The sequence below is a fragment of the Magallana gigas genome, chromosome 4, assembly GCF_963853765.1.
Source record: "Magallana gigas chromosome 4, xbMagGiga1.1, whole genome shotgun sequence".
Lineage (NCBI taxonomy): Eukaryota > Metazoa > Mollusca > Bivalvia > Ostreida > Ostreidae > Magallana > Magallana gigas.
Genome location: NC_088856.1, coordinates 34,514,148 through 34,540,702, shown reverse-complemented (window position 1 = coordinate 34,540,702; position 26,555 = coordinate 34,514,148). Strand labels below are relative to the sequence as shown.

Genomic DNA, 26,555 nt, shown 5'->3' with positions numbered 1-26,555 from the left:
AAAAGGTCAAATAAGATATAACCCAGATAAAGATTATTCAGCGGTCTACTTCTTTGACCTTTACATTTGACTTTGAAACTATTCAAGACCCTTCCCCATTATTATCCAAAGACAGTGTAAGTGCCTTTTGCCAGGTTGGGCCAAGGGGGTTGAAATATTGTCCATATAGGGATTGCTATCATATATCTAGAATATTTCATAAGTCACAAAATTTGCAAATTTAAAATGAGAAAATGTAAAACTTTATTGATATGCTTCGGTCATTTTTTTTGGCGATTTTAAAAGTTTCATGTAGCAATTAATACTGAATATAACTTCTGCATTTTGAATATTTTGCATGTAAAAGTGATCGCAATAAAAGGGTATAAATAAGATCATTTTGAAAATTACCAGATATGCAGAATTATTTACGGTATCTTAAAACATTGTTCAAGGTCACGGTGCATCCTTTACCCAAAGATAAGTAAGGGGAAGTACTTTCAATGATGGTGAGAAATATGCTCAGGTTAAGTGTTTGGCAGACAGATGGACAGACAGATGGATAGATGAACAATTGGACTGGCCATTAATTATATGGAACAGAGCAGTGCCCTTATTATCACTACATACTTGGAAGAGTCAATTTTTGTGATTTGTCTGAAGAATTTGAGTGCTGTATTTCTTATTTATAAACATAATTAGTATACAATCCTTGTTTGGAGAGGGCATGATAGTTGCTCTCATTGTTTTCTATCAAAATAATGATTGAAACTAGGTTATAGTTTCGGTTCAGAGATTCCAGTAATCATATACCAGTAGTTTGTATCTTTAGTTAACAAAGAGGAGATTGTGACTTATAATGCAACCTTACTTCACTGAAGGTTATTTATTCAAGCCACAATGTGGTCTTTGATGTTGCATGCTGTGTCCTTAGACAAAGCAATTCATCTACAGCCATTGTAATTGTCTTATAGTCTACCCACCTGAAATTGGAAGCCATCATGTGCTGGGAGTTAACCAATCTAGGGGAGTCAAAGACTCTCATCTGCTTAGCACCACAGTAACCGGAGATAAGCATCAGCCTTATGGGCCTTCATAACTCCAAGAAGGATTTAAGTTTACTGAATAATACAGTATTTAATTTTATAATTTCAAAACATAACCAAAAAACATGTATATACAGCAATAGAATAATACATTTACCATCAATGAACACAAATACAGGTAGGACTTTAAATGTTACTCATGGAAAAATCTTCTCAATAAAGAAAGAAAGATTTCAGGACTATAATGCTAAATTTTTAATGGTATATTAATTATATCTCTCATTACCATTGATGGTATATGATTTTTATCCACTGAGGTGTGACAGTTTTTTGGATGTAAGGAATATTAATGTCATATCAACTCTTCTATATGAAACCATCATTGTGTAACATCAATGTCACCAAAAATTAATATACATCACAGACAATAATTTCAGTACATATAAAAATACATTAACATATGAATGTGTAATTCAATCTGATAAATACAATTTTTCCCTTCAATTAAACAGACATGTTAATCAGAGGAACTGCTTGCTTGGCCAGTTCTTTCAGTTCTTTCAGATTTCATTGGACTTGAATGTAAAACTGAATTAATGCTCTAAAGACTACATTAATGATTAATAAATAGTTTCAAGTGATGTAATTTTGGTCTTCATGTACATGTGTAGTCCAAGTAAATACAAGATAAGAGCAATTAACTTAATAATTAGTTGGGATAACAATTAGTACAATGTACTACAATGTACTTACAAATGAAAGACATAGTTCTGGGCACAACAAATTGCATACGTCAAGTGACATTCACAGATAATTTGGTACAGTAAACACAAATGACAAAACTCAATGAAAATGAATACTCCATTCCACTTTCATTAGAAAGAGAAAGATCAACAAAAGTCTAATTCCTTTTATACAGTCTGTATCACATAAATAAAGGGAGAGTCACTACATGTCATTGTATATATCATCATAACAATATACATAAAGTACTAATATAGGAAATCACACTGATAGAGAGAAAAAGATATTCCTCCTAATAAAGCATATTTGACTAAATAAAAAAGTCACAAGCATTTACCTAAAACCATAACAGTATTATCTATTCATACTTTCTAAATTCCCTAATAAGTTATTGCATAAAATAATACTAACTAAATGTACTCTACCCCTACTTATATATATATGTATATATAGCACCAAATGAATATACCGATTAACTCCTACCTGGACCAGAGTGACTCTGTTGTCTTAATATAAATTACATGTAGATTAATAGCCAATTATCCCTTTTTAAATCATGTTTAACATGAAATAAATGTAAACCTGTGATCATCTTGATCATAACTTTATTATTATTTATTCATGACTTAAAATTTTCTTTTTTGTCACAGTTATACATTGGTAAATATTCTGTAGGGTAATTTATCATATAACAGCCCGAGTATAAATATAGCAGTCAAATTAATAAAACTTCCTCAGTTACACATGTATTGTCAATTATGCAAATTTAACTGATTATTTTCCCTGCAAAATGTTGCAAACATCATTGTCTATGAGCTGAGTGTAATATAGACAAATATTCTTTTTCCTTGTAGAACATTTCCGATATTTGGTGAATTAAGTTCAGTGTCTGACGCAATCCATAGTTTTCATTCTGAACCACATCGCACAGTAATTCTATTTCATTTTTATAAGACTGATAGAGTTTATTTGACTTCATTGACAGAAGAGCTCCTACTTCCTGCTTGGTAGCTCCATTGCTGGCCAAGGATTGTCCTGGTTGTAACCGTAGTCTCATTTCATCATAAACTTGTAGGGTTATCATGGCTGCCAAGGCACGACAAGATATACGAAACCTACAAAATATTTTCATGCTTATAACAAGCTTAAAGTTATTTATCTAGGCTTAATTGTGATAATGTACCAGTAAAAATAAAACAATACATGATGTGTATATGTATTAGACCATCACAACATGACATAATAATTCACTTACTCAGGAGAGAGACTGGACCGTTTGCCGAGTCCTATGGCCCCCAACAACCCCCCGCTGGCCCGGTCCTCACCCATCAGGTGGAGAGAGGTGACCAGGGAAGAGAGCATCTTGATGATGGCAGCATGGTTACCACCATAGTCCAGCTGTCTCAGGATCAGCTCCAGGCTCTTGTACCACAGCAGCAACAGTTTGCTCTCATCCTCCTGTCTAATGAACAAACAACAAATTCACACAAAACAAAGTTTAATTGTTCTTGATTTAAAAACAGATTTGTGGATTGTAACGATTATATCTCAAGATTCAGTACACAACTAAATTCATGTACAAAATGAGTTCTCATAACAGAGAATGAGTGCTGCATGTCTTAAATTGACCATCATACTGACAGTGCGATAGACATCACTTACAAAGGTTTGGCAACAGTGATCCAGTTTAGAAGCCGACCAATCAAAGCCTGCTCCTCCAGTAACTGCTGACATAGGGGGAGCTTCTGAACAATATACCCGTACAACAACAGGAAGGTTCCCTCGTCTAGCGCGGTTTGCAGGAAGTCCTCAATATTGAGATCAGGGATCTGCATGGCAGCTAACACATGGTCCCAGCCCCCTCCTGCTACTTGATCCATTCCTACAAGCCAAAGCATATAATGGGTGAAAAAAAGCCAGGGGTTCACCTACATGAATGTGTCCCAGAAGACTTCAAAATGATTATACACATTTACTGGTAACTCAAAGCAATAATAATCATTCACAAATCTTTTTATCATAGCAAGCAATCCAGTCAATTAAATAGATCATTTAATCTCAACAGCGTTTAGGAGAAATAACTAATATTTGATGAAAAGTTACATCAGATGATCCACTACTTTACAAATACCCTGGTATTAAATGAATCATCACTGTAAGCTTGTTTACCTCCTTTGAAATACACATGGATACACTCCTCTACAATGTTAACAATGTGCTTGTGAGAGGCCAGGCACCGGGAAGCCACACGCACACAGGGCATCAACAGAATGCTCCTGGGAGAGGACTGCAGCCATTGGATGATTGTTGTCATGACAATGGAAACTGAGTTGTTTTCAGGATTACAATTATTGAGGAGAGCGAAAATCTCCTTGGACAAATCCAGACTCTCCTCTTCCTGAATACGAGTGTCCGTTACTGAAAACACAACTCAGAGTAAGTTCTAGCAATGTTATTCAACATAAAAAAAAACGACAGGGTTACAGCAATAAAGCTTTACACTGATTCTTCTGATATAAATTTGTAAGGGGGAGGGTTTTGTTCACCAGAAGAGACAAATCTTCCCACTTTTAGAGGGAAAGAGAGGGGTTTTAAAACAGGAGAGAGAAAGATTCTCACTGGAGCTTGTGACTGTCTCCACCTCTGTGAGGAGATTCATCAGGATCAGGGAGACCGTGTCCAGATTGACGTCTGCCTCAAACGTACACTGACACATCAGCTGTACCACGCTGTGTACGTAACACTGTCGCTTCAGTGAAAGGTCGGAGCTCCAGCTCAAGGAAGACTGGACATTGAAACCGGATGCTGCCTTTAACAACCTGAATATCAAAAAGAAAAGATGAATTTCAGCTGACTAAGTGTGAACATTGATATCTCAAGTACAACAAGTGACGAGTCTGAATCACTATTTCCTGGTGTATTTCGATCTCCATGTACCTCAAATACTTACTAGATACATTGTATCTCAAAAGTTTTTTCTTGACTTCAAGATAACAAGGTTTGACTATTTATAATTTGAGGACATTTGATTTATTCTGATAACCCTTAGCTTGAATTCAACTGTTCATCTAGTATCATGCACTCTGGCTTCCTACCTTAAACCTAAGGCAGAGGAGGAAGATCTTTCTGCCATAACACAACGGGGGTCACATGTCTGCAAGAACCAGTTACTGGCGTGCCTGTAGTTGTCTGAAGTTAGAGCGGACCAGTCATACTTCTCAGCAATTAGTGTCTTTTTCTCCAAGTTAGGGATCTGAATCACAAAATAAAAATTAGAATTGTATGCAAGACTCACATTCTGTGTCATCAAACATAACACATGACTGTACATTCATCGCATTTAAATGCAAAATAATTTGATTAATAGCTGGAGAAGAGGGACTTTTAAGGTGTATTCTGTGTTGCTTTGCTTTATGAATTAAGGTACCTCCACATGTTTCTGATCCCCATAACACTGCACCAGTAGAAGCAGCACACAGGCCAGAACTTGACTGGTCCCCTGCCTGCCATAACACTGGCTGTAGTGTATCACAATGTCTGTCCAGTTCAGCTGACAAACCACATGCGCCAACAGGTCAAAGCTCTCTGGACAATTCTGGTCCTTCAACTGTTTTAAAAAAATTTTTGCAGTTACAAGTATATTTATTTTACATGTACTGGTAAACGACAAGATACTCTTCAAAATCAATACTTTTATTCTCTGCATTAAAAATGAATTATTGTTCTAACTTTTTATCCTACAGTACACTGATTTTTTCATTTAGTTTGATAATACAAGTACATGTACCACTAATTTTGAAAATAGAGTTACCTGCATCATTGTATTAAGAACTTGTGTGTTAGGTTTGAGTTGTTCCCATGGTAGTTGTGCAAACCCCATGTTGTATACATTGGTAACATGGGCAGGGACCTGTTTGTTACACAGCACATCACAGAAGTACAGCCACACCCTGATCAGGGGGTCGGGCTGGTAGGGAGGGATCAAGTCTGGAAAAAAGTCCAAGAGGCATTGTTGTAGTAACATCATTACAAGCCCCAATCACATGACTGTTTAGGCACTTTTGTAGAGACCACTTAATTCTTATCTTTTAAATAAAAGAACAAATCTAATTTTTCCATCTAGAATATGGCCAATTTTTTTGACAAAGTCACATATTTCTATGTGATATCTTTTTAAATATTTATTGAAACTATTCTCAACATTTTTTCATTAATTTTCTATACAAAAAAACATCTTTCTTTCATAGATTAATCAAAATAAAGCTTAAAATAATAAATGATAAAATTGAATAAAACAAATGACAAATTACTGTAGGTTCCTAATTAAACGCGAGGAATTTATATCCGCGTAAAATTGCGAGGAACACCCTCGCGAAATTTAAAATCTCGCCATTATTTTTTTAGTACTTGCGTAATATAAGGAATTTACAGTACATCTTTTTATCCCTTTGTTGACATTAAAGAAGTCAAGAGTTTTACCTCTGACAGGTTGTACCGAATCGTTACTCACCATGGAATATCTGGTGAAGATACTGGATCACAAAAACAAAAGATTCCACCATTTTCTTTCCAGCCTCACAATCAGCTTGTATCCATGGTAACAAAGGGGAAGTTTCTGTTTGCAGTGGTTGAATCCATGCAGCATATGACATGATCAGTGTTTGCCAAATCAAATCTAGTACTGTAAAAGGTGAACATAATTTTACTTTAATTACTGTCTAATAACAGCTTCCTTAGTCTACGTGTACCCCGTACTCAAGGCTTAAGTTCCAGGATGCAGTAAGTTTCAGGAAATCTAAAAATTAAACTTCCATTTCAAGGTCACAAAGCCATTTACTAGGGCATCAATATAAAACTACTAGTTATAACTCCAACTATGCTCAAGAATGAATAAATTTTCCCTTTTAAAAAAGATAAATACATATACTGATACTTCATTAAAAATTAAAGCTTAGTTCTGTAACTTGCATGTAACCAACACTTAATATATTTTGATATTTTTTTAACATGGTTTCTAACAAAAATCAGAGATTATTTTATTAATGTTTGTCCCCACAATGGTTGTAATGGTCAAATAGTACACCTATTCTATTTATACTGGTAATAACAGTAACTGTTTCATTTAAGTCATTGTCTCACCCTGAGCTGGGCTACTATCCTGAAGAGTGGGGAGGACCTTGTTGATGAAGCTGATCATGAGGTCCTGGATGACCTCAGTGATGTGTGAGGTGTACAGAGTGGTGCTGGGATACAGTCCAAATGATCCCAAGTCTGGTGATGAGGTCCTCAGCTGGAGGAAGAAACAGCCAATGGTGGACAGGCACTGCTTCGTCTGTGTCAGAAAATTAACAGAGTTCTTACATCTTCTGAAGTAAATATGAGTCTGTTGTGCAAGAGTTTTGCATCATTATTTCAATAATGAAATATTGTGACTGTGTGGGAAAAAAAGCAGTTCATGAATAACTGAAAGGAATCTTGGAAAATCTTTCCACAAATAACATTCACAATAATTCAAATTCTATGGTAAAAAGAAACATAAAACATTAGCCACACACACATTCTGTCTGTAACCTTACAGACAGTTCATGTAGAACAGCAGACATTCATATAACAACAATTGACCCTTTACAAGAATCCACCTCTCAAATTCTGAGATATCCATCCCCACTTAAACAAACTGAAGATTGGAAAAATCCAAGAAAGAGCAGATAGGATTGGAGCAATGTAGTAATAGGGGAAACTGAACAAGGTAGTAATAGGGATCGGAGAAAGATAGTAAATAGAGGAACAGAGCAACGTAGTAACAGGGAAACGGAGCAAGGTAGTAATGGGATAGCAGCCAAGAGTATCACCTGATCAGTAGAAATGTCGGAACCAATGTCAGTCTCCTTCAAGGTGTTTTCCCCTTCTCTGCTATAAAAGCAGTGTGTATGCAGAATTTGCCAGCATTTGGGATGTATCTTCTGTTCCGCAGTACCTGCAATAATTTCACCACAATTAATAACTGAAAACATTAAAAGAGAACAGATTGGTTTAAATATTGTGAAGAATCTGTCCTAAAACTCACCATTGAGAACTAAGTTCAGAACATAATTGAGGTTCTGTGGAAAATTATGCACTAAGACTGCACGTAAATGCTTGCAGTATATCTGAAATAAAAATATGCATGATGGTTATTAATTCAATATTATGTAATATCATTGATATTCACTTGAAATATGAGCATAAGAATGATGTATATGTAAATAAACAGGTGTTTCAGTGACAATAATTTGGGGGGGGGGGGGGGGGGAACTGTACCTCAAACACCATTCCATGTTTGCTATCAGGATCAATGCCACAGCTGTACAGGCCGGTAGCCAGTATGTCCACGAACCTCTTTACTTCTATAGGGGCGGGGGACCTAGTTTGTAGCCACTGATCAATCTCAAACTGAAACGATACAATCATCAAACCAGTGAGTAAAGACAGCCCTGAATGTTTTGGATTTCATTCATTCAAGTAACAACTTCATAAAGTTCTTATAATGAAGAAATAATGAATATCATAGTAACTCTAATGCAGGCACATATCAGTCAGTAAAATACAAAACACATTATTATATACATAATGAAACTTCTTTCACAATTTGCCCTGTGACACTGTTAAATCTATGACGGATACCTTGGTGAGGAGCATGAAGACAAGGTCTGGGTTCTGCTGCTGTAGGATCTGGACCAGCCGCTCGTACATGGTCACGTACGTGTGGGGGTTGTTAATCGGCACAAAATGCGGGGACATCAGACCCGACATGGCCGGCGAGTTCAGAGAGAACTGGAGAACAATCTCTGTCTGGGACGGGTCTTTTTCAATAAACTCCTGGAAAACGCAAAGCCTTATTGACTTTTTTGCCTTTAATTGAAGATAAAAAAGTGATGAATTTTTTCAATACAATAACTGAAAAGATTCCATAGAAGCTTGGCATGCTTTTTGAGACATTTTGTTTCAACAACAAATATCCATGTTTCCTTGTACTATAAATTACAGATCCCAATCAACAAATACTATGTGTATGTACGTGTACCTACAAAAACCATGGTTTACATACAAGTATATATCATTGATAATGACACAAAACAACTTTCCTAATACTGCTCTAACTAATGCTAATATTCCTTATCAAACACGAGGAATTAATATCGTAAAATCGTGAGAAGCACATCTCGCTTTTATTTTTCAGACAAATGTAAACTAAATGAAACTATTATAAAAATTTGGTGTTTGCAATTCTAGATTCTTGCAATTTGACGCAAAACAATTGAACTGCTGAATCAAGTACTCATGTAAAATAAGGAATCTACAGTAATCTACTCTGAACTGGTTATAGGCCAAAGTACCTTCCCAAGCATGTCAATACATGCGGTATAGAACTGCCGCGTGGGAGGGTAGAATTCAATGTCATCGTTGATCATCTCAGCCAACAGGAAGAAGAGTGTGCAGGCGATGTCTGTGTAGCGAACCAGTCGACCGTCATCAGTAGTCCTCCGGGCCAGCTTCACCAACATACTGCAAAGATATCAGTCACTAATCTAATCACAAACCTACAGAGTATTCAACACTCTCCCATGGCCAATGCAAATACCCCAAAACTGAAACTTAAGCCCCTGAATGAAACACCTTTTTTATAGACTTACGTGATTGCATTTTCTACATGTACGGCAGCGATACACACGCTGAGTGGCGGGGGAGAGAGGCCCTCAATCATCAGCTGTTTGTACTCGGCCCGGTTCTCATCAGTCTGTCTCTGAATGATCTCATCAAATGCTTTCTCCTGTACCTAGTCACAACAAAATCACTTTCTGTACATCTCAAGGCTCTCTCAAACAGATTGAAATTTTGAAAGTATAAGAAAATGAATGTAGCGGATCTTAAAATAAATGTGGAGCATTAAAAGCTTACGTTCAGGTTGACAACAGCTGGATTGGAACACTTGTGTAGAGGGTTAAGGATACTTTTACACTCTATTGTTACCTTCACCTGTAAATGGAGAGTTTATTTATCAATAAACACTGTATATTATTACATTTCAGCATCAAAGACAACATCATTACCAGCAGGTACATATGCTAATATTCTCCACCTAATGAATAAAAAATAAACTTGTTAGATTAATTGTTTTTTATCTCAATTCAGTTTACCTGTTTGGATTTGTTATAATAGAGTTGGGAGTAAAGTCTGCAGAATTCCTCATCCAGAGCGACATGCTTAACAACACGCATATGGAATGATCTACAATACCAAAGATATAATTAGTCATACTTTTAATTCATAAAATTATATCCGAAGAATCATTTATTGACCATAAAACCTATGACTTAAAGAGTTCATAGGAAATGAGACATATAATCAAGATGAGTTTACTTTGCATATTCCTTCAGGTTGTTCAGGTCAGACTTCAGGAGATGAAGGGTAGCAGCTTTCTCGTCCAGGATGGCGGTACTAATGTCAGGAACAAGAGCCTTCAGTGGCTGTAGAACTGGCAGCTCCTTACCAGGTTCATGGTGGTTCAGTCTTCCCAGAATTCTCTCCGTGGCTACACATGAATGACAATAGCATGTTACCATGGTTGCCTGTCTTATTTATGACAAACCACTTGACTTGTTTCAGTTTTAACCAATGTTAAGGTAGTACAATGTACATCTACTAATAAACTTTAACTCTTGTCTTCTTCAAAATATATGTATGAAAAAGTGAAGTCACTGTAACATCAAATGAATGCATCATAGTTAAATGTCTGACTATATATCATTCAGCTTGAAGAAGGATGAGGAGAATCTGATGGAAAACGAAACAGGGGCAGAATTTGAAACTCATTTATAAATCTAAAGGGTTTTATTAACCTGCAATTAATAAAACTTTTATCTGTAGGTGTGTTTATTGGAGACCTAATTTAATATTAAGTATCATGAATAGATACCCACCAGAGCTATCTGGCTTCCTGGACATCTCCCCTCTCCTCTGTCCAGAGGATGAAGTCACATGATCTGTCCAGGTCCCAGAACATACTTTAATCTCGTGCTTTATTCTGTTCATATCCACATACTCCATCCAGGGCTCCTACAGCAAAAGAAATAGATATCTCTTCAAACAGAGAGAAAGAGAGAGAAAAAGAGAAAGACAGACGGAGAGACAGAGACAGAGAAAAGGAATTCTAAAAGAAAGCTACAATTAAAACAAACTAATATCAACTTATTCTGTATAGAACATACACGTATATTCATATTTCTTTTAAAACATTTTGAGAATTACTACTCTGAACAACAAACCTTTTGGTTCTGGAAGAGCTGCAGTAGTCTGTCGGCCTGGTACTGCTGTGGGAGGGCGGGGAGGTAGAGCTTGGAGTCATGGAGCATGGGTTCCTGTACCCACAGCTGTAGTGTCTGGTACATCCTGTAGTGTACAGTGCAGTCAGTGAGGCGAGACCAGGGAATTAGTCAATCTTATCTGTACACTAATATACCATCAATATAGTACAACACAGAGAGGAAGACAGAACATACACCAGGGAATTAGTCAGGGTTGTTTCTAAGACCCGGGGGGTGGGGAATTCCCTTGCATTCCAAACACAATTTAGCTATAAGCTAGACTCCCAGACCCCCTTTTTACTTTTTTATTTCTTCCTTTTACTTCAATTTTTAGAAACAACCATGGTCAATTAGTCAGTCTTATAATTATGTATACTACTACAGTACATGTACCAATCTCACCTTGATAAAGACAAATGGAAGTCTTTGTCTGGAACATATTTCTGGCCAGCATTAGAGTCTGGAGAATCATCTGAAAAATCTATACTTCTTAAAATCAGGATCTTTAATAAGTAAAAATATGAGAATCATTTAGCTCAATAAGAAGATATTGGAGCAAATAGGAACCCGTGAGAAACAATTACCTGAGTAATATTTCATGTGAAAATCGGCTGTTTCTCCCAGTCTTTTTTTCATTTTCTTCAAGTCCCCTGAATGTTTGGAACTCTCAAAGAACTTCTCACCAATACTGGCCCTTTGCTGCATTCTACAAATCAATAGAAGGTGATGCTTACTCTTCACTGTCTTCACCCAACTGTATGTATACACATGTAGGTGTCGTTCTATGATCCATGCATTGTTTGAGCTTACGTGGTTTGTGAGACTTGCCGTCCCAGAAACAAGACAAAAAACTTCTGCCAGACCAGTAGAAGAAGTGGATGGTCCATCTCCATGGTAACAGCTAGCTTGGACCACTGATAGATGGCTAGGCTATTCAGGCTGGGGGCAAACTCCAACTTCAGCTTTATTGCACATTTCTGTGACAAAAAATAAAACATACTGCAGTTTAGTTTAAAGAACATATATTAAAGAATGACTTTTTATTCCCAAGACATTTATGTGTAATTTCATATGATTCATACAACTTAACACAATTCTTCTGAATAGAATTAAATTGTGCTTTTGATTAAGAAAACATTTGATGATTGGCAAAAATTATTTACAAATTTTTTTTTAATGCATTAAGAACCTTATTCATGCAAAAATTTGACCATAGGAAAGAAACATTGTCTATATTACCTTTAATGCCTGATCCAAGTTCTGCTTTTGGTCATTCGCCATCTCTGTCCTTAGACAAGGCCATAGTTGAGTACTCTCCTCTGCCTTTGTCTCCATGTCAAGGATGAGATAGGAGAGCCAGCCAAACTGCTGGGGGGCTGACAGCTTCTCTGTGAGGGACAGGACAGGGATAGAGGTCACTCCCGAGGACACCCAGCTTACAAAGGAAGCCACCCCGCCCTGCTGCTGACTCTCCTTGTAGTGGCTCTGTGGGGGACAGAAAAATCCAACACTCTGAATAAATTCTGTCACTGGAATATTCCTAAATCTGTTTATTCATTTAGTATACAGAAATCTCCGTGACAGGCATGAACCAGGATCTACACATGAACCATACACAACACTTACAACAAATGCTTCCTTGAATGCTGACTGCAGCATAGCCATGCCCTCGTCTGTGCTAAACCCCATCTCAACCATCTGATCCAGGATATAACAAGCGTTTCTACAATCACAAATAGAGTTCACTTCTTTACATAGATAGAGAAGAGTCAATTACATACTGTTCATAAAAACTGATCAAATCTAAAGATGAATAAAAATTTACACATACACAGAGTTGTCTCTAAGACCCGGGAGGCGGGGAATTCCCCCACCTATAACTATGTCATTACCCGGCTATTATTGCATTTTAAACACAATCTAGCTATAACCTAGACTCCAAGACCCCCTCCTACTTTTTTATTTCTTCCTTCTACTTTAATTTTTATAGACAACCTTGCATACAGTGTAGCACAGTATGTATGACATTTTCTCAAGATGAAGTACATAAAATAACACAATAATTTTTTTTCCCTAATTTGAAGTTTTTGGAATTCGGTCATTGTAAATAAGCAAAATATTAAGTGTCCATTGAAAGGAAGGAGCAAACATATTGTTAGTAAATTAGTACTCTACTCTTGAGAAATATTCCCTCTGGTTAAGAATGTCGTCTTCTTATGTTTGTATAAATAAATGTACATGTACTATACCGGTACATATAATATGTATAATTACATAATATATAAAAAGTAATTGGCAAAGTCTTGTAATTCTGACATATTGAAAGATGATTGCTTTGCATTAAAATCTAGATAATTGGTGTCTGTTGTTGGCAAATAGACTTACTTGTCCTGGTACCACTTGGGTTGTTTTGTCAGGACCTGGATCCACAAGGTCAGCATCTGTAACTGATATGAGGAGTCTGTCTCCACTCCATCTACACCACAAGCTTGATTCTGGGTAAAGTAATAAGTAAAATCTAAAACTATTGTCTGTAAATAACAATAAAATTTCAAGAAAGCATATTACCAGCATAAAGAAACAGCAATTTACCAATATCATGTTTGCAAAATTCTCAGTGATTGGTCCAGGAAAGTCATGTGACCATAGACTTTTTGCAGACTTCATGAAAGATTCATCAGCAGAAAGAAGTAACAGTACAACTTTCAAGAACCTAAAAGAACATTGGTACACAATAGTCAATAAATCAGTGCTCATGTACAGATCTGTTCAAAAATGCAATAGTAAGGATTAGGTACAGAAAAAGGGTACTAATAGCCTCCTATTGTTTTCACTTTGTATTGTAGGCTTTTTCTTGTTACGTGTTACACTACACTGGCCAGTGACAGTGTACTTACTTGTCACTCTGGATCAGAGCCTGTGGTTTGTTGACAAACAGTGGGGCGGTGTATCTGATGACGTGGAGGGCAGGCAGGTAGTGGTAGTTCTCTGTTAGGATCACCAGCTGGTCAAGTCCCTCCCCCAGGAAATCAGCATCTCTGTGTTAGGCAAGATTATTTGATATAAATTTTAATGTCAAGTCAGTTTTAACAAGAAAAATCAGTACATTCATCTTGATAGAAGCAAATGAGGTACCACCTTCCTATTTTTTATCATAAGATTGATAAGTAAAAGTATTAATTCTTGAACTTTCAGAATGTCAGTCTCCAATTTCTAGAAATTACTGATACAGTGCATTTGTTTCCATTTCATTGATTTTTCAAAAGTGAGAAATAGTCAACTATAACACAGTCAAATAGAAGTTGAAAATTTTCAATTCTTTGAAACTAATATTTAATATCACCAAGAGTTTATTACTTGTTCCTTATTTGATGATTTTGAAAGATTTTTCTATGATGAACTGATTTGGCCCCAACATTACCTCTAAAGGTCATGATTTGAATAAACATTTCTCTTAGAGAAATGAAATAGAGTTCACCTGTTGTGAGGTACAAGTATCAAAATCTTACTTACGTATGTCCAAATCTTGAAATCACTAGGGACATGTACGAAGCCATGCTGTTTTTCTCCTTCAAGCCTTTCATAATTGGGAGAAGTGAATTGTCATTGGCTAGAACAGGCACACCCCCACTGATGTTAGCCAATGCAATGTCAGCTGATGGGAAACTGCTCTGATGGAGGTGCAACTTCAAGGCCACGTTCCATGCCCACATGTTAAACACCTGCTCATTGGTCTGTTGTTGTTTCATTGCTGAAGCCAGCTGTTGAAAACACAAACACATATCATTCCGTTGACTGTAACTTTCTAGTCATAAGAAACTATATACATAAAATAAAATAGTGTGATGTCTGAGGAATTTATCATTCAAGAAAATGTAATCAACTGTGGCTCTCAGTACATCTATCTCTAGCTTCCTGGTTCTTGCTTTAACAGAGATTTATAGTGGAACCATCAATAATGCACATGGAAACATTAACAACTGTGTCAAGATCCGCACAGGAAAAAGAAGACCAAGTTCTTTTAAATTGTCTTTACCTGTTTGAAGCTTTCAGTAATGTAAAATCCCATGTTTCTGTTGGTGATGAATTTCCCAAAAGCCTCAGTCAACAGAACAGCAATCTGTTTGTGGATCTCATATGGCAGGAACAGTCTTTTTGTCTACAGAACAAACTTCTGTGATAAATATTCTTAGTCACATTTTTTGTTCAAAAGCCATACATTAAAGCTTAAAGTATATATGAGTATATATATACATATGTGACATGAAATAAACAGCTGAACTTCAACTAAGATTCCTATATATATAATTACAGTAAGGCCACACAAATATAATTTCTTGTTCGTCGGACCCTGTGCGCTTTATTTAGATAAAACTATACAAGTAATATTATTAATAATTTCTCGCACCCAGAAACTTCTGCACTGTTTTCCATTCAATTTCCGCTCTATTTTTCGCATTTAAGATATATGTTAGTGTGGCCTAAATTATGGTTCATGGTGACTCAGTGCAAGTACCGGTAGATGTCATGGATCCATACCCCTGGAAAGTACATCCAAGAAACCTCTTAAAGTATGACCGCCCACTAATATTGGTCAGGATTATCAAAATGATTCCAGTGTACCTTTTACTCAGCTTCCTGCTTAGATACATATATCTTAGATCCACCCCCGGCTAAGGTTCACTATACCCTGCTCTTTCAGTCACTGCTGAGATACATATACATGTACCTTTAGATCCATTCCATGCTATGATACACCTACCTTTTGATCAACTCCCCAGTTGAGTTGGCCCAGGACTTGCCTGGTGAGTTGGTTTTGAGGCTGGGTGAGGTCAGATGACATCAGCCATTGCTTGAGGACAATGATGTCTGGCTCACATGGAATCCATTGGTAGAATGGCAGTGCTTGGAACAGGTACAGAGCCATCTGACATAAATTAAACCCAGTCAAATCATTGATATATCATTAGGTATGGAGGAAATCAATCAATCTCCTTTAAATGACACAGGAAACATTCACACAAAAGGTATCATACGTAGTTTTGTCTTAATTACAAATCTTTAAATATGTATTAAACTCTGTTCATTAACGTTTGCTTTCTCACCGAGCCGATGGTGTCCATGTTATCTTTGGTGCCCTGGACAAGGAGGGACAGGATGAATGGGTGAGCATTGGCCACCGACACTAGGAGCTCCCTCCCCACCTTAGAGCAGGCCTCCCGCGTCTGACTGCACACATAGCAGATCTAATAAACAGGAAACATTTGTGTAAACAAACGATATTAAACATATCTACACTTGTGATAAAATGCTAAATATTTCCGCAAAAGACCTGTATATTTGAATTTGAGTCAAAACAACTTTTTTTTTAAAAACTGCTCCCTAAAAAAATTGGAATGGAACATCTTGACTACAGTTTTTTGGTTCAAGATTTTATTTTCATTTATCAAGATATTTAAAAGGTTTGAAATTCAAAGTAAATTTGAAAATTCTTTAAAAACAATGTCTAGTCACTTTGTAACAACCTCAAATAGCCCAAATGCCACTGCTTCAATGAATTCTGTCTCCTCCGCCTTTCTACACTGAGCCATATTTGCCAGCGCTGTTAACAGGAAGATAACTTCTGATGTAGGTAGGAGGTTGATGACGTCTGCTAGCTGTAACTTGCTGTCAGGGTCTGTAATCAATGGAATAATTTAAGAATGCTTGTAAATGAATGTACATGTACATTGATACTGTTCATGCTTTTATTTAGTGCCTAAGGTATGAGATAGCAGTGAAAGACCTTCTTCTATAATTTAGAAATCTGTATGATCTCATTTTTTTTTACAGAAAGTACTATATCTCATCATCAGATATTTACCAGCTACTAATCTCCTGCACTCCTCTTCCGTTGGTGTATTTGATGGCGTGACCTTCTGACCTCTTCCCTGATGCATGGACCATAACAACAACCACATGGTCTCCTTGGAGACAGTGGAATATGGCATGTCTGTCATGAACTGCCATGATCCCAATCTAAACAAATGACAATGTCACTAGTAAGCAATTGGCAACATAAAACGCTCTTAGTGCTCAAGGAGGATGTCTCCCTTAAAACATCATTTGACCTCTCCACAAGAAAAGACATTGGTAAGGGCAGGTTAACTGTGCAGTTCTTATGTAGATCTAGTTCATAAATGTGTGGCTGAGCAAGATAAAACTAAATGGTATTTAGATCCACAGAACATTATATATAAATATATGCATGAACTAAGGCCTACTTTTCTGCGGACAGAATGGTGTTTGTACATCTCTGGAAGAAGCTGTTGTACTCCAGCTGTAGCCGACCAAGCTGTTCCTGAGACAGCCTTCTCTTGTTCAGCTCCAGGAAATTCTCCCAGTGGTCCGACACATACTGTACAGTCATTCTATAAAGAAAAAAAAAGACTTTTTACTATGTACTACACACACACTCTGTAGTCAATAGTGTTTTGATATGTGCATAAGGTTGATCCTTTCTCTGTTGGCACTTAAAGATGGTTTGGTTGGGTACCTGATCATTCTGCCAATTCTCTTGTTGAGCTGTTTATATCTGGGAAGATTATAGGTCTGGAGCCCACACCCGAGTATATCCACAAAACACGTACAGAAAGCCAACAGTTTCAGGAACAGAGGCTCTGAGGTTTGATGACAGTCATACCGTGGGGAACCTGTCAAACAATCAAGATGCTTTTCACATTGTCAAAATATACAAATATTAAGCTTAATGTAAAAAATATTCCTAAATCACATATTACCATCTGGGTTGGAAGTCATCAGCAACACATGCTTGAAAACTTCAGCCATCTGCAGCTGATTCAAAATGGCCACAATATCATTTTCATGGAGATACAACCAAGCATTCTTAGGATCTTCATCCTTCACATAAAAAATCAAACAACACATGTAAACTTTAAAAAAAAAAATTCAAATCTACTGAAATGCAGAGTCCGATATCTGATAATAAAAACTCCCTCAACTCAAATGTTTTGTTTCACAAATTACAAAACCTTCACCTCCTCTCCATCCGAGTCCACCATTATCCAGTTATTGGACTGGTTCCCCCCTTCCACAGCTAAACACTTCCCCATCAAGGCTACAAAATCCTCTCTGCCTCTAAAATCAAAAGGACTGCTGTTTTATTTCTTTGCTCTTATTTTTGTTAAACAATCGTAACACTGTAAGCTCACAATTAGCCAAATAATACAATAGGTCTGTATTTTGTATACTCCTGAATAAAACTTTCTGACAGTGAGAGAAACAGACAGTTGTTTTCCCTTGGACTGAAATGTCACACTTTCATTGGTTTAAGAATGACATGTGAATGCCAGATATATTTCTATGTCTGCCTGGTTGGATTTATATTCAAAATATTTCTGTAGTCAGTCAGTAACAAACAAAATAAGTAATAATGTACAGATAGAAAAAGTCCACATTAAATCTATGATAAATCATGCATGCAAGATAAAATCTGTTTCTTATATCAATCAGAAACTATTTACAAAAAGTCACCTAGGTTCTCACAACACTTACTTGATAGGGAACAAAACTGTGGCAAGACATGCGAGGATGTGATTTAAGACAGGACTGTCAAATTGGGACTGATTGCCGCCATGCTGGGCAGGGAATGCTGGGACCTGTATTAAGCTGGTTCCCCATTTACTGACTCCAGCTGGGCATCGTAAGATGTGGTTAAGAACAAAGAGGTGGTCGTCGTATGTTGCAACTCTCACCAAAGCTGATACCTACAAATTTATCAACTAGTGTCAATAATTTTTAACAAATAATATGTACCTCTAACAATTTAATCAACTGCCTTACTATAAATGTACAGAAGCAAGATCAGATTGTAAAGTATTGACATCTGTACCATTTTTTGAGTCCATGTTCTAATATTCTGGACAAAGTCCTGGTCTTTGATTGGCTGGCGATGGAAGACAAACAGCACAGTAATGCAGTCCCTGAGTCGATTCACCTGGTGCTGAACATCAGGCTTGTGGCTAAGTACCACTAAAATAAGAACAAACAAAACCTTGACAGATTATTACACTAAAAATAGAATTTATGAAAGAACCTCTCACATATACCATAAATGTATCCAGTTAAAAATTTCAGTTACTGTGCATGAAGGAAAGAATTACAAACAAGAGGCCCATGGGCCACATCGCTCACCTGAGGAACAATGGGTATGATAAAATCAGCTTAATGAAGTCATAATACAAACAATCTGGACAATGTACAATAATACATGTAGATCCTGTAAAAATAAAATCCATTTTTCCCCCTGGATATTCTTATGTTTATAATCATTAGTCCCTTTTCTATCAGGATGATTTTAAAGTCATATCACATGTTGAGTATTGCAGTCCTCAAAAAGATCCTTTACAATTGTTTATATATGGGATATTAAGCTACATCAAACTCTGAACCTTCTTGTGAGGCCAAAGAATTGTCCTGGAGCCAAAGTCTTAACAATTATAAATAATCATCTGACTGATTAGTTTCTGAGAAGAAGATTTTAAAAGATTTACTCTATATATTCCTTTGTAAAACTTTAACACCCCCCCCCCCCCCCCCCCAATGTGGCCTCACCCTACCCCCAGGGATCATGATTTTCACAACTTTGAATCTACACTGCCTGAGGATACTTCCACACAAGTTTCAGCTTTCCTGGCTGATTAGTTTCTGAGAAGAAGATTTTCAAAAATTTACTCTGTATATTCCTATGTAAAACTTCGACCCCCCCATTGTGGCCCCATCCTACCCCTGGGGGTCATGATTTTCACAACTTTGAATCTACACTACCTGAGGATGCTTCCACACAAGTCTCAGCTTTCCTGGCTGATAAGTTTCTGAGAAGAAGATTTTTAAAGATTAACTCTATATATTTCTATGTAAAACTTCAACACCCCCCCCCAATGTGGCCTCACCCTACCCCCAGGGATCATGATTTTCACAACTTTGAATCTACACTGCCTGAGGATGCTTCCACACAAGTTACAGCTTTCCTGGCTGATTAGTTTCTGAGAAGAAGATTTTCAAAAATTTACTCTGTATATTCCTATGTAAACTTCGACCCCCCCCCCCCCATTGTGGCCCCATCCTACCCCTGGGGGTCATGATTTTCATAACTTTGAATCTACAATACCTGCGGATGCTTCCACACAAGTCTCAGCTTTCCTGGCTGTTTAGTTTCTGAGAAGAAGATTTTTAAAGATTAACTCTATATATTTCTATGTAAAACTTCAACACCCCCCCAATGTGGCCTCACCCTACCCCCAGGGATCATGATTTTCACAACTTTGAATCTACACTGCCTGAGGATGCTTCCACACAAGTTTCAGCTTTCTTGGCTGATTAGTTTCTGAGAAGAAGAATTTTAAAGATTTACTCTATATAATCCTATGTAAAACTTTGACCACCCCATTGTGGCCCCACCCTACCCATGGGGGTCATGATTTTCACAACTTTCAATCTACACTACCTGAGGATACTTCCACACAAGTTTCAGCTTTCCTGGCTGATTAGTTTCTGAGAAGAAGATTTTCAAAGATTTACTCTATATATTCATATGTAAAACATCGACCCCCATTGTGGCCCCACCCTACTCCTGGGGGTCATGAATTTCACAACTTTGAATCTACACTACCTGAGGATGCTTCCACACAAGTCTCAGCTTTCTTGGCTGATTAGTTTCTGAGAAGAAGATTTTTAAAGATTTACTCTATGTATTCCTATGTAAACTTCGGCCCCCATTGTGGCCGCACCCTACATCCAGGGGTCATGATTTTCACAACTTTGAATCTACACTACCTGAGGATGCTTCCACACAAGTTTCAGCTTTCCTGGCTGATTAGTTTCTGAGAAGAAGATTTTTAAATATTTACTCTATATATTCCTATGGAGAAGAAGATTTTTAAATATTTACTCTATATATTCCTATGTAAAACTTCGACCCCCCATTGTGGCCTCACCCTACCCCCAGGGATCATGAATTTCACAACTTTGAATCTACACTACCTGAGGATGCTTCCACACAAGTCTCAGCTTTCTTGGCTGATTAGTTTCTGAGAAGAAGATTTTTAAAGATTTACTCTATGTATTCCTATGTAAACTTCGGCCCCCATTGTGGCCGCACCCTACATCCAGGGGTCATGATTTTCACAACTTTGAATCTACACTACCTGAGGATGCTTCCACACAAGTTTCAGCTTTCCTGGCTGATTAGTTTCTGAGAAGAAGATTTTTAAATATTTACTCTATATATTCCTATGGAGAAGAAGATTTTTAAATATTTACTCTATATATTCCTATGTAAAACTTCGACCCCCCATTGTGGCCTCACCCTACCCCCAGGGATCATGAATTTCACAACTTTGAATCTACACTACCTGAGGATGCTTCCACACAAGTCTCAGCTTTCCTGGCTGATTAGTTTCTGAGAAGAAGAATTTTAAAGATTTACTCTATATATTCATATGTAAAACTTTGACCCCCCATTGTGGCCCCACCCTACCCCCGGGGGTCATGAATTTCACAACTTTGAATCTACACTACCTGAGGATGCTTCCACACAAGTTTCAGCTTTCCTGGCTTTCTGGTTCTTGAGAAGAAGATTTTTGAAAATTTCTCGAAATTTTCATTAATTTCTAATTATTTCCATTTGAAAACGAGCGTGGCCCTTAATTTTCACAACTTTGAATCCCTTTTGCCTAAGGATGATTTGTGCCAAGTTTGGTTGAAATTGGCCCAGTAGTTCTTGAGAAGATGTTGAAAATGTGAAAAGTTTACGGACAGACGGACGGACGGACAGACGGACAGACGGACGACAGACAAAATGTGATCAGAATAGCTCACTTGAGCTTTCAGCTCAGGTGAGCTAATAAACAGGGCAAAAACTAAAAAGGATGCAAGATCATTTATCATGATAATGGCTGAAAAATCTAAATCTATAACTCATGCAAGATTGCAGAGTTTAATAAGCTCTTTGCACTTAAAAAAGCAAAACATTTAGAAACATTTAGATATCTAAGAAAGGAAGACTCTCATGTCTCATAGACTAACCCTGAACTGGAGCATTTTGTGGGATATCTCTCAATACTGGCGATGACATGAACAAATCATGAATGTAGGATTCAACCTGTAATCTGTAATAAAATGAAATCAAAAAAAGAGTGTGCGAAAATGAAAAAATGCAATTATATCCTGTACCTTATCTTCAAAACATAAAGGTAATCTCATGGAATTTCAAAGCACACTTCAGATTTGATTCATGGTGGTGTCTGTTTCGTGGAACAGAAAATAGTTATCACTGAATTTGAATTGGGAAGTTTAATACTTGCAGTGAGATGAAATAAAATCAAAAGAATCAATACATCAATTTGTTAAAAAAAAAACCAACAATTTTTCATTGCAGTCCTTTAACTACATTTGTCTGGTTGCCATGGTTACCTGGCGAGCTGTGAGGAGTAGGAGTACAAAGCTAGCTGATTTTGGATGTTATGTCGGATTGAGGTCAAGGTCTTTTTACAGTCAATGAATGTGTCGTCCTGGAATTCCACTGATTCGTACATGTGTGTTGTCTTACAGGAAGCTCCATCACCACACAGTCCCTGCAAAAGCATCATCACTACTGCTATCTCTGTTTTTCAGTATGCAAGGTTATTTTCTGCATAGATCTTTCAAAAATTAAATCTTGATTTTTAAGCATTGTCTTATATTACCAATATAATGATATTTTGACGATCATTATGCCTCAAGAGGATCAGAGATAATAAAGCAAAATTCATCAAAACCTTGAAACAATGGCCATCTTACTGAGTATCGATACTCTCAATTCATGCATAGAAATTTTAAGTTCACTTGTTTTATGATTTGGGGGGTGGGGGTTCTGAGAGAAGACACAATTGGGGCAAGCATCTGTTATGAGACAGCTAGAAGCACTGGTTGTTTTGGGATTGTTACCTTGGCTGGCATGGACTGTTTGATGGTCAGCCAGCTCTCCTCCTTATACTGCAGGTAGTCCTCCTGTAGGACTTTAACCTCCTGCTCCGCACTCAGAAAGTGTCGCCTTGCTCCCAGATAACTCAGCAATATCTCATAAAACTCATGATTTACCCTTTTTAGCTCATTCTAGAAGAAAAAAATTTCTCAAGTATGAACATAGTGTTTCTATCTGTGTCACTCTCTTTATTGCTTACAGTTATCATAAATGTATATATTATGTCACTACTTCAAAATTCCTACTTGCAGGTTATCAATACTGTAAACCAACTACTATTCGCAAGGACTTTATTTCATGATTTATCTGAGATGAACTGGTTCGCAGCCAATAATTTTTGTGACCAAGACTTATCTACACCTTTTTTTTAAATTACAACTTTATGGCAAATACTGGTACACAGCAAAGAATATTAGCAACAATGAGACTCTCACAAACCTTGCGAAAATTTCTTGCATGCAAATAAAAGTTGGTTTACAGTAACGATGACTTTAATAACATTTATGATGAATTTCTGTTATGATTACAAACTTGGAAGTAGAACTGTAGTAGGAAGATTAACAAATCCACTCCCCGGCATGACGAAACACAGGACTTTGTTACCATATATTATAATGTAGTGAGCTACCAACAATATTCTCCTGTCACGCGTTTTTCAAACACATTAACACAGGGATGGACCATTTACAAAACTCACCTGAACAAATCTGTCGATAAAAGCTGGGTTGTTGACCAATTGTGCATTGTAATACAGGCTATGCAGTTGTTCTCGGGTAAAGGGCTGTAGTCGGGGCTTTAGACGGCGCTGAGACTCCATCCCTCCCCTGGACTGTCCCTCACGTGCGCGCTCAGTGGAGCCCTCCAGCCTGGGGGCTGACGCAGTCCCCGAAGAAGGACCTACAGAGCAAGAAATGACTTCAAGCTTTTCACTGCTCACTGAAACTTGTTCCATAAACTTGTTTAACACGGGGTATAGTGTGTCTGATGCTGGGGATACTAATGATTTCTGATCCAACGCTGTTACATCTGTTTCAGATTCCTTTTTGACTTCGGACGGTTTCATGACATCATTAGTAGTTTTGTCTTTATTAGTCATTATGCTTTCCTCTGATATTTCATCATCACAATTACTTTTCTCTGCTTCCACGTTAGAAGCAATTTCTTCTGGCTGCTTATCCATGTCTTTTAACTCTTGTTGAGAATCAGCACACACCTTTTCATCCCCAACTCCATCTTCAATTGAAGAAACAGTCGAATAATAACACTCACTATCACTCCTGTTTAAGTCTGGATTGTCTTTGACTCCTTCTGAAATAAACACACTACTTGTCCCTGTAACACTTTCAGTCTTTGATATTCCCTGTTCTCCTTGATTTGTCTGGAGATTTCTCTCTTCACTTCTTCCATCACTGATTACATTACCAGACTGAATTTCCTCTCCATCAAGAGGCTTTTGGTCTAATATAATTTCCACTTCATCTGGAGGCTCATTTTCTTCTGGAATTTCCACCACATCTGGAGGATCTTGGTCCACTGGAATTTCCACTCGGGCTTCTTTTTCTACTGAAACTTCCATCTGATCTGAAAGTTCTTTCCTCACAGAAACATGACTTAATTCTGTCTCAGGATTAGTTCTTGGTGGTTCTGGAAGTAAATCCACCAGATTCTCAATCTGAATTTTTTTCTTTTCATCTTCTCCAATGGCTGCCACGTTTTTGTCTAAATCAGTTATAATCTTCCTTCCTGTTTCTATTCCAACATAGGATACATCTCCTTCAACTCTTGCTTTTTCTAACCCAGCTGTTTTCTCTTTAGATTTCTGAATCTAAAATGTAAACAAAAATCAATGATAACTTACAACTAAAAATCAAATTATTTTTTGTGAGTTTCATATTTTTTGAATAGAAGAGGAGAAATAGGACACCTTAACTTCATAAAGAACAAATTTCAAAATGAAATCCTTTCTTTACATTTTTCATCTTCAAAAAATTTATTATAAGTGGGCAGTTAACAAAGCATTGGGTAGAGATGGGTTTGAGACTGACAAGGATTTCTACAATAATTATGTTTATCTTTACAAACATTTCAAAATGTAGTCTAGGCCAATCATTAATTTGTAATTTTTTTAGTTTTTTTTTTAAACCTTATCATAGTTTTAACAGCTTTTTTAATAATCTATTTTATTCTATGACTGCATCTAGCTGCGGAAATAGAGCTCCCCAGAAAAACTTGGGATGACATGTCCTAAAGCTTCCTCACACACAAAAAATTTGCAATTTACAGCAACGTTAACACACAAAAAGTTGTGCTACTTTTATTTTGAGATGGAGTCTTGTGGAAGCACATGCATTAATGTCTCTGTAACATGGATATTCCCTGACAAGTGAAAACTATTGCTCTTGAAACTATATATGCCTTATGGATGCTGCCATTATAAAAGAACAACTTTCTTGGACTGTGCGGAGGTGTAAGATGCATGACACTTAAATAGATCTGTCAATGTTGGGTTTATTCTTCAGGTATTTAAAATTGTTTGAGTGGAAAAAGTTAAGGTTTAATGTTTAATGGTGAGTGTCCTATTTCATAAATTACAAAAAACCCGAACATCCTTTGAAATTAATTGACTGGTTGATAAAGAAAATCAAAATGCTACAAAAAATATCACTTCCAATTAAACTACCATTCTTGTGTTTAAAATGTCCTTGATATTTGCTACAGTACGTGACTTATTATATAATGAAAGGTTTCATAGAACAGCACATTAGTCTGAACGTTACACTTGCATCAGCTGGTTGGCACTCAGCCTTCACACGGTTGAATTATATAATGTGCATAATATACTTCTATTATGATTGACATGGCTGTCTTATTGAAGAAATAGTCAAAATAATTACTTTTCCTTTGGATTTACTGGCCTTTTCTCGCACAGCTTCTGCCATTGTTGTTGTCCGTCACATGAAGTTTACTCGGAAACGTGTTTATAATTTCCTTTATAGTGTTCTCATGCTAAAAGTCAGAAAACTCCGATAGTGAAAGTACATGACGTCACGTTATACTGTCACGTGTTCAGATGCTAAGAACGATAACCCATTGTTGATTAGCCCACACAGCATAGGCCTAGTTGCATTTAATTTAATAATTTCTAAGTTACAGGCACGTAGCACGTAGCATCTGGGGGGGGGGGGGGGGCGACCCCCACTTTTTTCGCAGCAACACGTTTTCTGAAATTTGCATGTAAAAAAATTGAATTATCATGGAGTATTAATTAAGTTGCCCCCCCCCCCCCAATTTTTGTTAGGAATATGTAAAAAATTGGAATGAAAATTATAAGGAAATAAATAGTGAAAAAGAAAAATTACGCAAGCGCCCCCCCCCCCCCCCCCCACACACGATATTAGGATTTTGACGATTTTGAAAAAG

At 37.0% G+C, this 26,555-nt stretch overlaps 1 protein-coding gene across 1 annotated transcript; it reads right to left on the bottom strand.

Moving 5' to 3' along the window:
- Window positions 1-1,114: 1,114 nt before the first annotated feature.
- On the bottom strand, window positions 1,115-26,171 carry LOC105334889 (ectopic P granules protein 5 homolog). Its single transcript, XM_034451153.2, has 46 exons — window positions 26,030-26,171; window positions 23,833-24,960; window positions 23,099-23,266; window positions 22,586-22,746; window positions 22,199-22,281; window positions 19,005-19,144; window positions 18,668-18,879; window positions 18,151-18,250; window positions 17,893-18,013; window positions 17,649-17,805; window positions 17,377-17,523; window positions 16,977-17,131; window positions 16,639-16,790; window positions 16,219-16,359; window positions 15,876-16,040; window positions 15,150-15,272; window positions 14,627-14,874; window positions 14,011-14,151; window positions 13,706-13,826; window positions 13,499-13,608; window positions 12,740-12,836; window positions 12,353-12,598; window positions 11,924-12,090; window positions 11,698-11,819; window positions 11,516-11,585; window positions 11,075-11,198; window positions 10,730-10,865; window positions 10,170-10,341; window positions 9,947-10,037; window positions 9,708-9,785; window positions 9,443-9,585; window positions 9,146-9,314; window positions 8,433-8,627; window positions 8,070-8,201; window positions 7,837-7,918; window positions 7,622-7,746; window positions 6,909-7,101; window positions 6,280-6,450; window positions 5,581-5,756; window positions 5,197-5,376; window positions 4,865-5,022; window positions 4,389-4,588; window positions 3,939-4,187; window positions 3,432-3,651; window positions 3,025-3,231; window positions 1,115-2,884 (listed from the first exon to the last, which is right to left on the bottom strand). The coding sequence occupies exons 1-46, from the start codon at window positions 26,072-26,074 to the stop codon at window positions 2,572-2,574; spliced, it is 8,034 nt and encodes a 2,677-aa protein (XP_034307044.2). The 5' UTR covers window positions 26,075-26,171; the 3' UTR covers window positions 1,115-2,571.
- Window positions 26,172-26,555: the final 384 nt, after the last annotated feature.

Excerpts from the sequence above, each read along its gene's own strand:
- LOC105334889 (XM_034451153.2), bottom strand. The coding sequence starts at position 26,074 with ATGGCAGAAGCTGTGCGAGAAAAGGCCAGTAAATCCAAAGGAAAA. Across the intron at positions 16,791-16,976 it reads GTGCAGGAGATTAGTAGCTG|ACCCTGACAGCAAGTTACAG; the intron begins GTAAATATCTGA and ends CATTGATTACAG. Across the intron at positions 4,188-4,388 it reads GGAGACAGTCACAAGCTCCA|TAACGGACACTCGTATTCAG; the intron begins GTGAGAATCTTT and ends TTGTGTTTTCAG.